Below are 9,942 nucleotides of genomic sequence, written 5' to 3'. Positions count from 1 at the left end.
CCCCCCCCCCCCCTCCTTCACCCCCTTTCGGATTTTTTCTCTCTTAAAATTTGAAGATTCCAAGTCATGTTTTCAATTCTCGATATTTTAGATATTTCAAGTAACGAGTTGCATGTAAAATTTCATACATATATACATATATATATATATATATATGTCTGTGTGTGTGTGTATTTTCAGATTTATTCTGAAAAATAAATCGATATTAAAACCTATTCTATAAAGAGAAATCAAGGGCAAAGCTTTTACATATTCGAAAGAGTATAAAACGTCAACCTACTAGGTATATCAGAACTCTGCAACCAGAATCCAGAAATATTTTCATTTTGATAGTACCATCCATATAATAACATATACTGCATTTATTGACATTCGGATTTGTTTTATTTCATATCATTTCTTGTATACAAATATATAATTTTAATTTAGATTTGAGATCGGTATGTAAGTATGTACGTAAATATGTATGCACGTAAAATTATGAACATATATAATCATTTTCATATTAGCAATAAATAAAATGTTCATTCACTTAGATGTATGCGTGTGTGTACAATGAATCAAAATATAAGTGAATAAAATGGCAATATATAGGTCGAAAACCCAATAAAAATGTGTAAAAAAAAGGTGAAAGGAATTCCTAAGAATAAATTTAAGAAAATAAATGAAAGGTAAACAGCGACTTCGTTCATAAGAATCATCTCCAATGGTATCGTTGGACCAGCGTTTGGAGCTTTTTTTATATAAAAAAAAAATTCTCGATTTCACACATTTATTCAAAGGAAAAAAAGGTCGACGAATATTTATAGTTTGTGGGATTTTATTTTTTGGGTGGACGATATTTGTTGAGAACACACTTGTCCGTAGACTTGGGAGATAAGAAATGAAACTGTTAGAAATGTCAAACTATTAAAGCTCTTGATTGGCAATCTCGCGAAAACGGACCAATCTTATCATGTGATATGTTGGGTCCAAAACCATGTTATATTGTTCCTCGACAATTTTGAATATAATATTACTTATCCAATATTAGTTTCACATTTTATTTTGCTTTCTATAGGCTTTCTAATATTAATTACATTACCATATCGATCATTATAACAAAAAAAGAGTTATTGCACATTTTTTAAATAGAAAAAAGGGCATTTTTGAAATAAATCAATCTGTATTAACCTATGCATATAGTGGGAGGACAAATCACTTATATATGAGGAGGACCAATCTATGTAATAAATTTTGGACGCTTACATACAAAAGTCTTGACTTATATATATATATATTTGGAATTCTAATTTCACGGCAAAAAAGGAAGAAATTATAACCAAGGGACGGACTACGAATTTTTTTTTAAAGATATGGTGTGAATACATTGCATAGATTGTTATAGAGTAATTAAATTGATAAATTTTACAAGCAACAACTCGACGGATGGCCGTGCATACTCTTCGATTTATCATGTGTATATACATACTTTGTATACGTATCTATGTGTATGGGTTTATGTGTGTACTGTTTTGTCCCCTTTGAAATCATTCAATATTTCAGTGGATGATAGACATAAATATAACCTTCATAAAAAAAATAAATTAAATATTATATGTTTAAGTTTCTGTTTTATGGCGGGGAATAATGTTTACTAAAAATATTATTTCAAGACAATGTTTTCCAAACTGCAATAAGAACTATAGGCTTAAGGAAGATGGATATTAAAGCAAATACAAAACAAATATATCACATTCAAACTTTTATATCCATATATATAGGTTAATTAATGAGAATTGACATTTTCTTTCTAGATAAATTATATTGTGATATAATGAATCATACCACATACAAATATATGTGTGTAACATAAGATAATATAGTTTTCGATAAAAATATATTTGACGATTTAAAAGATATATAAAAATGATAGTTATGATAAAATAAATTGCTAATATCGATATCGATAAAGATGGATGAACTGATCAAATAACTATAAAAATGTTACTAGATAGTAATATAAATCGTTGAAAAAATGACAGTTCTGATAAATAACTATATAGATGGTATAATGAACTGTATTCAGATAACGTGTACACATTATTATGTAAATTTTTTTTAAATAGATCAATCGATTCAACGGTTTCTCAACTTTTAAATTTAAAAAACGAAAAGTACAATAGATATATAAAAGGAGGAAGTTAAGTCACAGTTTCGACATTTTAGAAGTTCACATGACAATAAATCGATTTGAATATGAGAGTTGTGGACTTAGCTCATTGTGTACTCTACGTTTTATGTCGACATTCTCGCGCCATGCCTTTTGAAAGTAGAAATTCTTTATCATTCATTTATAAATTTATTTCGAGGAAACAACTTGCTTGTCCACGTGGCAGCATACGTGAACAATTATATTATATAGTTGTATCATATAATTAACCACAAAAATAAAATAAAAAATCGATTCTTTAGCTCTTTAAATAATCAGCCTCGAGTCTGGATAGGACGACTCTATCATTAACTATATTCAGATGTGCCATGCATTCACCTATGGTTGGAAATAGAATAATCCATAAGTTTTATTTTATTTTTTGCAGCAAACATTCATTAATTGGTATGATTTAAAAAATATATATATATATTTGTACGATTTTTATTTCTATTCTCATTCCATCCGAATTTATTTTAAATTTTAAAAATTTTTTTTAAAACAAATTTTCATTTTCGATCATTTTCAAATTCACTTCTATTTTCATTAATGCATTTTTCTTCTTTGTTATTCTTTATCATATTAAAAATTATTTTTTTTATCAATAACACAAAAAAACATATTTGATTCATTGTTGATTCTTTTTTTTTGTAATTCAATAATATGATTTTTTTTTAACTCGCGACAATACGCAAAAAAGGAAATGTTGTTTTTAAAACGTTAAAAGAACCTACTTTGTTAAAACATGTTGCTTTTAGGACCAACATTTTTAAAGATGCCATTGTGACTTTATTCCGGACTCTCAAAGTATTACTTTACTAACCATCCATTCATTTTTCATAAAATAAATAAATAAATTATAACTGTTTATTTACTAAAGTATCAATTTTTAATCATTTTTTATTATATATGCGTGTGTAAAATTAGAGTGTTCAGTTAATACAACACCATGTTTCTATATATATATATATATAACCCGACGTAGAGACATATACTTCGAACCTCGACGATCCACTTTCTCCTAATCATCGGAAACATCATTTCTTGTCCTCTACTTTCTCTCCCTAAACCCTAAATCTAAACCATAAGAACAATGCGAAAGACAAAGCTTCTCTTCCTCTTCTTCTTCCTCTCCCTCTCTCTCCTCTTCGTCGCCGCCGCCGGTGAGAACCGATGCGAATGCTCGCACGAACACGATGGAGAGAACAAATCCAGCGCCCAGAAGTACAAGATCGCCGCCATACCCTCCGTCCTCGTCGCCGGAATCATCGGAGTTCTCTTCCCTCTGCTCGGAAACGTCTTCCCGTCGCTGCGTCCCGAGACGACATTCTTCTTCGTCACGAGAGCCTTCGCCGCCGGAGTCATTCTCTCCACAGGATTCCTCCACGTCCTGCCGGAGGCCTTCAAGATGCTGACGTCACCTTGCCTTAGCGAGCATCCATGGGAGTTTCCGTTCACCGGATTCATCGCCATGATGGCCGCGATCTTGACCCTCTCCGTCGACGCCTTCGCCACTTCGTATTTCCAGAAATCCCATTTCAAGAATCAGAGGATCGGTAGCGAAGGAGAAGGCAAGGAAGGCGGGGGAGAGCTCGGGCTTCACGTCCACGCTCACGCCCACTCCCACGGCGGTCTCACGGCCGCGGAATCCGGCGGCGGTTCCGCCGGCGAGTCAATGACTCAGCTTCTCCGGAACCGAGTCATCGCACAGGTCCGTTGCGATGCTCTTTATTTATTATTTGAATTTATTATTTAAATCTATAATTTATGAGGGGTGAGCATGAACCAAAACACATTAGACCTTGGATCTCGCACGTATGAGTATATGAATATAATCCAATATCTTTCTCTTTTCCTTAGGGTTATAGAGAATTGCTTTGTACATGTTTATTAATTTAGGTGCGTTTATATAAACGAAACGTATATAAAATTACCACGCAGATAAATTACCGCGCGCATTGTAAAATCTTGTTTGATAAAAAAATATTTACATAAATAATCGTGATCCCTGTAAATAATCATGCATGGGCTGTTAGTGATCATGTCCTTATCCATACGGTCCTATATATAAATAGCAATTTCATCGCCTCTTGTTATTTTTTGTAGATACGGATAATATACGTATAGATCCAAAATTTAAAGCTGTTTACTTTTAAATACATCCGACGACCGTAAATCAGGTCAACACGTGGTGCCATTTCTGTTTTGGAGCGATATTTCTTTTGAAAACGATATATAATAATGATAACAATAAATAATGGTCATCACCCATCTCTGCAACATCACATGACTTGCTCCGACGCATATTTCCGTATCGGCTCGTGAAATCTTGACTGCTGCTGTAATTTTTACGGCTAATCAAAGATAGGGTTTTAAATATTGGGTTTTCTCATTATTTTTTAATAATTTTGTTTTGTTTTAACCAAATTTGGGTGGGCTAGTTGGTGAGAGAACATGCAAAGCATACTTTTATTCTGGGTTCAAATCTAAGCGTGGAGAGAGACATTCACCTCGGAAATGTAGTCGGGCCAAAGTCCCGGTGAACTTCCGGATTATCAAAAAAAAAATTGTTTTGTTTCATTATTTCCATTTGTCGTAAACTAAATGTGCCATCCAGTCCATATATTTACACACAAACCCACATGATATCGTTGCTATATATATGACAGAAAGAAGTATACGTACATAATATTGGTATAAATTAAAGGGATAATTAAAGGTTGAAACCATATAATAATGTGGCTATATATATATATGTATGTATAGGTGCTGGAGCTGGGAATAATTGTACACTCAGTGGTGATCGGAATATCACTGGGAGCATCTCAGGACCCCGACACCGCCAAGACTTTGTTCGCTGCCTTGATGTTTCACCAATGCTTCGAAGGTCTTGGCCTCGGCGGTTGCATCACTCAGGTAATTCAACATTTTTTATTATTCCAACTATATATATATGTATGTATATATCGCAAAAAATATACATAATGCATAGTATTCAACATTTTCGTGTGAAACCATTGACTTTTGTGGGCCCAGAATTTAATTATTTCCTTTTTGTTTTGCTGGTTGACTCCATAAAAATAAAACGTTGACTTAGATATTTTAAAATAGGAAATCTTATATTTTCCACAATATTTTTTTAAATAAATTGCAGGGGAAATTCAAATGGATGACAATTACGATAATGGCCATGTTTTTCTCGGTGACGACACCAATAGGGATAGCTGTCGGGATGGGGATCTCGAGCTCGTACGATGAATCGAGTCCAACGGCTCTGATCGTCCAAGGTGTCCTGAACGCCGCGTCCTCAGGCATTCTCATCTACATGTCTCTGGTGGACCTCCTCGCAGCAGATTTCATGCACCCGAAGATGCAATCCAATTCTGGGCTTCAAATCATGGCCCATATCTCCCTCCTCCTCGGTGCCGGCGTTATGTCTCTCTTGGCTAAATGGGCCTAGAAAAAGCCCATTTAATCCCCTTCGGGTTTTTTTTTTTTCTCCCTTGAACCATATATATATATGCATATAATATATTATTTTGTTTGATCTTTTGTTGTGTATTGCTTTCTCGCAATTTTAAATGTAAAGAGAATATATCTATCTTATCTCTCTTGACCTTCTACGGCAATTTTTGCTAATTTGTGTCCCAGATAATGCCGAGTGTTGTGGATGACGTGTAATAATAAAAAATGTTACAAACATTGAGGTCATGTGTAACATTATTTGCTATTGTTGAATTGATCGTTTGATTTTGAGTTTGGTTTTATAGTTTTTTCCCGTTTTTTATTTTTTTTATTGATTATTAAATGATATAAACGATGTTCAACTATTTCTTCATTTATGTTTTGGCATTAGTATATGGTTTATCCGTATTCGGCGCCGTCAACCTATGTCACAAGTGGATATTAAAAAAAAAAATAGCCGAACTAAGAAATGGAAAATATATAAAATGAATTTAATCGGTGATGATGTGGAATATTTAATTATACGCCGAACATTTTCCATTCATGTAGTTATTCGGTAAAGAAACGATGACATGGAATATTTAGTTATATTATATATTAATATATATATACTGATGATGGTAGGCAAAATTCCACCGGCTTAAGGCTTGGATCTCGTGACAGGCACATGTTAACGCACCGAAGCTTACGTTATGCCCTTCATCACAACTTTTTAAATGGTTTGTTTAATCAACGGAATTACAAAAAAAAAAAAATTACAATAGAAACGCCGAATCGAGATCTACTTACACATAAACCCTGAAAATTTTTTGCTTATAAAGTTGGCAAGATATATTTATATGTTTTATACTAAGAAAGAAATTACATTTCTTGTTTTTTGGTCTGACTACGCAAAAAACCTACGCATATATATTATTATATCCCAAATTCGCAAATAGAAATAAGAGAAAAAAAAAGGACATACGCATTAATTCACAAAATAAACATTTAATAAGCTCCAGCTCCTTTCCCTCCGCCTTAGTTCCCGATGCCTTTGGTCAAAACTCGTTAGGCACGCACTTAAAGCTAAAAAATCACTTTAAAAAGTTAGATGATTCCCCACGCACTCTCACCTTGAACCCTCCTCCGCCGCCGCCGTCACCGACCGCCGGCGTTAACCATATAACGTTTTGTTACCATATTTGTGCGTCGAGACATAAAGCTGTCACAAGACGGAACGTCTTTCATCGTACGGCTCTGAAATGGGGCTGTTTCGGTCTCCTTCGAAATCTCATCACCCTATTCTAGCTCCTCGAGTGAGAACGTTCTTACTGATTTCGATCTCCGCTGTTGTATTTTACGTCCTTGTTTCGGTTTCTTGCCTTTGGTCCCGCGAGACATTGAAAGCATATGACTTTGACACGCCGACAAAGATCGATCATATTGTTTTCGGGATCGGATCGAGCAAGAACTCGTGGCCGAATCGCAGAGCCTACTCCAAACTTTGGTGGGATCCTCACAAAATGCGAGGTTGTGTCTTTGTCGATGCTCCTTTACAAGATAACCACTCGGATTCTCATCTTCTTCCTCCGGTTTTCGTCTCTGAGGATACTTCCCGGTTTAGGTATAAGCTCAAACATTGCACCATATACTAATTTCTCATTGAAGTCTGATCCAAAATACTATATGTGTATATATATATATCGATATCTTTGTGTAGGTACACTTGGAGAGGAGGGGATAGATCAGCCATACGCATTGCGAGGACTGTTCTAGAAACGGTGAGGCTCTTCAATGGCTCTTCGGACGTCAGGTGGTACGTGTTCGGGGACGATGACACCATATTTTTCCCGGATAACTTGGAGAAAACGCTCTCCAAATACGATCATACATCGTGGTATTACATAGGGTCGAACTCCGAGATTTACGAACAAGATTCGGTTTTCGGATTCGATATGGCGTTTGGAGGAGGTGGGTTCGCGTTGAGTTCCTCGCTGGCTAATGTTTTCGCCAAAGTCTTCGATTCTTGCATCGAACGGTACCCACATCTCTACGGAGGAGACTCTAGGATTTACTCGTGCTTGTCCGAGCTTGGAGTCGGTTTAACTCATGAACCGGGATTTCATCAGGTGAGAAAAACCGGTCTAGCTATCGGTTTCATCGAAAATTCAAAGGTGATAACGAATATTTCAATGAATCGTATACGTTATATGTTATAGTTTGATGTGAGGGGAAGTGCGTTGGGACTATTGATTTCACATCCAATGAAACCGATCGTGTCTTTGCACCACATGGACCACATGGACCCGATCTTCCCCAACTCGACCACCGTTGCAGCCGTCAGCCACCTCTTCCGTGCCGCCGCCATCGACCCTGCTCGGATCTTCCAGCTCTCCGTCTGTTACGACCGTTGGTTCTCGTGGACCATCTCCGTCTCTTGGGGCTATGCCGTACAGGTATATATGTACTCACATTTCAACCAACTATCCAGTTCGGTTCGGTTCAGTTCGGTTCGGTTCATGTAAATGCATGATGATAATATATATACATATATAGATACATGGTCGGCATATGCATCTACCGGATGTTTTGCCAGCACAAGAGACGTTCAGACCGTGGAAACCGAACCAGAACGTTATGTCGAGGCAGTACACATTCAACACTCGAGAGATTCGCTCGGATCCTTGCCAGAGACCTGTTACGTTTTACATGGAAGACGTCTCCTTCACACGACACGGAACGACATCGATACGCAGCGTTTACAGGCAAGCTTACGAGAACTGCACTCACGATCCGGTCTCATCGCCGAGGAAGATCCATGAGATCAGAGTTTTCTCCAATAAATTCGAGCCAGACGTCAGACAAGTACGTATTTATGATGTTTCATTACCCGATTATAATGGACCATTCCATTTCATTTCATAAAATTTAACAAAGGGTTAATAGTTATTTTTTTTAATTTTTTTGTAAATAGTTAATAATAAATTTAATTTTTAGCCCATTTTTTTAAAAAACTTTTTTCTTATACTTTATGGTATTTGGGAGTTTATTTATTAATATATTGTTTTTTTTTATTGTGACAGTTGAGAGCACCAAGAAGGCAGTGTTGTGATATATTACCTTCCACTGGTGGCAAAATAATGGAAATCGGAATTAGAGAATGCAAAGAGGATGAGCTTATATACATGCACCCATAGTTTTGCTAAACTATATTATATAATATCATGTTATTTATTTTCATTCAAACTACCATCACAGTTAGATTTTTTTAAAAAGATTTAAATGGTAAAATACTATTTTTGACGTACAATATTAACCATTCTGAATATCACTACTTGATCAATTATATATCAATTTCACTGATCATATCTTAATTGTATATGAACAGGCTACACATTAATTTATAAAAAATCTATATAATATGATAAATGGTTATAGTGGAATAAATATAATTCCCATATGATGAGATTTAATATAACAACATTAAATAAGAGGAAGTAAAAGATAATATGCCATATTTTTTGTAATTTCTTTTACTTTAATCACAAGGCAAGAACCCGAGAATTTCTTTTGCTCTCTTCCTTTTTCTTTAAAATAATATTATTTAATAATTAAATCTTAAGTTTTCCAATATATATTAAAAAAAAAAAACGAGTTCAGGCTATGCGGAGAACCATTTGCGTTACATTTCTCGACTTTTATTTATACCTTCGCTTGTTTCGAAAATTCAATTATTTGTGGTGCACTACTACAACTTCAGCCACCATATTGCGAGATTTTACCATTTCTGCCACTCTCTTTCTTCTGTTCCCTGTGGATCCCCTCGCCAGAAATCTCCGATGGAGCGGGCGCAACCCTTGACGGAGCCGGAGATCCCTTCTGGAGAGGACTACGTTCATATCGACGAACCCAGGCCTGATGCCGATGTGTCGTTGAGCGACAGCATAGTGAATGTGGAGAAGGAGGAGCTGCTACAGGAGGCGGAGGAAGAGAAAGACGAAGACGGCGACGGAGAAGGCGACTCATCCTCCTTGTCCTCCGCCTCGGTTTCTGGGATTAGCGGCGGCGATGCACTTGGTGTTTGTGGTGGCGATTATATGGGCGGCCTAGTGAATGTGGAGGAGGAGGCGCTGCTACAAGAGGCGGAAGAAGAGAAAGACGAAGATGACTTCTCATCCAGGGTTAGAGGCGGTGATGTACTTGGTGTTGGCGGTGCCGATGATTTCTGCGGCGGAGTTGGCGGTGGAGGAGAGCGTCCATCGGAGGCGGAGAAGGTGGAGTTGCCGGAAGAATTGGCGAGGAGCGTC

At 36.2% G+C, this 9,942-nt stretch overlaps 4 protein-coding genes across 4 annotated transcripts in view; all 4 read left to right on the top strand.

Moving 5' to 3' along the window:
* LOC104826158 (zinc transporter 3-like) overlaps positions 1-148 on the top strand; it is a 2,420-nt gene extending 2,272 nt beyond the window's left edge. Inside the window, exon 4 of the mRNA XM_010558714.2 lies at positions 51-148. The gene's annotated coding sequence lies outside the window, so the exon portion shown is untranslated. The remainder of the gene's footprint in view (positions 1-50) is intronic.
* Positions 149-3,176: 3,028 nt separating this feature from the next.
* Positions 3,177-5,921, top strand: LOC104826157 (zinc transporter 5-like). The gene is made up of 3 exons (XM_010558713.2): positions 3,177-3,902; positions 4,958-5,107; positions 5,346-5,921. Exons 1-3 carry the CDS (start codon positions 3,285-3,287, stop codon positions 5,649-5,651), a joined length of 1,074 nt encoding a protein of 357 aa, XP_010557015.1. The 5' UTR covers positions 3,177-3,284; the 3' UTR covers positions 5,652-5,921.
* Positions 5,922-6,658: 737 nt separating this feature from the next.
* On the top strand, positions 6,659-8,955 carry LOC104826156. Its single transcript, XM_010558712.1, has 5 exons — positions 6,659-7,259; positions 7,356-7,764; positions 7,855-8,091; positions 8,192-8,500; positions 8,719-8,955. The coding sequence occupies exons 1-5, from the start codon at positions 6,898-6,900 to the stop codon at positions 8,830-8,832; spliced, it is 1,431 nt and encodes a 476-aa protein (XP_010557014.1). The 5' UTR covers positions 6,659-6,897; the 3' UTR covers positions 8,833-8,955.
* Positions 8,956-9,316: 361 nt separating this feature from the next.
* The window catches only part of LOC104827382 (traB domain-containing protein-like), a 3,496-nt gene continuing 2,870 nt past the window's right edge, over positions 9,317-9,942 (top strand). Inside the window, 2 exon segments of the mRNA XM_019204029.1 lie at positions 9,317-9,668; positions 9,816-9,942. The exon segment at positions 9,816-9,942 is cut by the window's right edge and continues 27 nt beyond it. Coding sequence (XP_019059574.1) covers positions 9,475-9,668; positions 9,816-9,942 — 321 coding nt within the window. The 5' untranslated portion in view covers positions 9,317-9,474.

This window comes from Tarenaya hassleriana, unplaced genomic scaffold, assembly GCF_000463585.1.
Source record: "Tarenaya hassleriana unplaced genomic scaffold, ASM46358v1 Cleome5, whole genome shotgun sequence".
NCBI lineage: Eukaryota > Viridiplantae > Streptophyta > Magnoliopsida > Brassicales > Cleomaceae > Tarenaya > Tarenaya hassleriana.
This window is presented reverse-complemented; position numbering and strand designations above follow the sequence as displayed.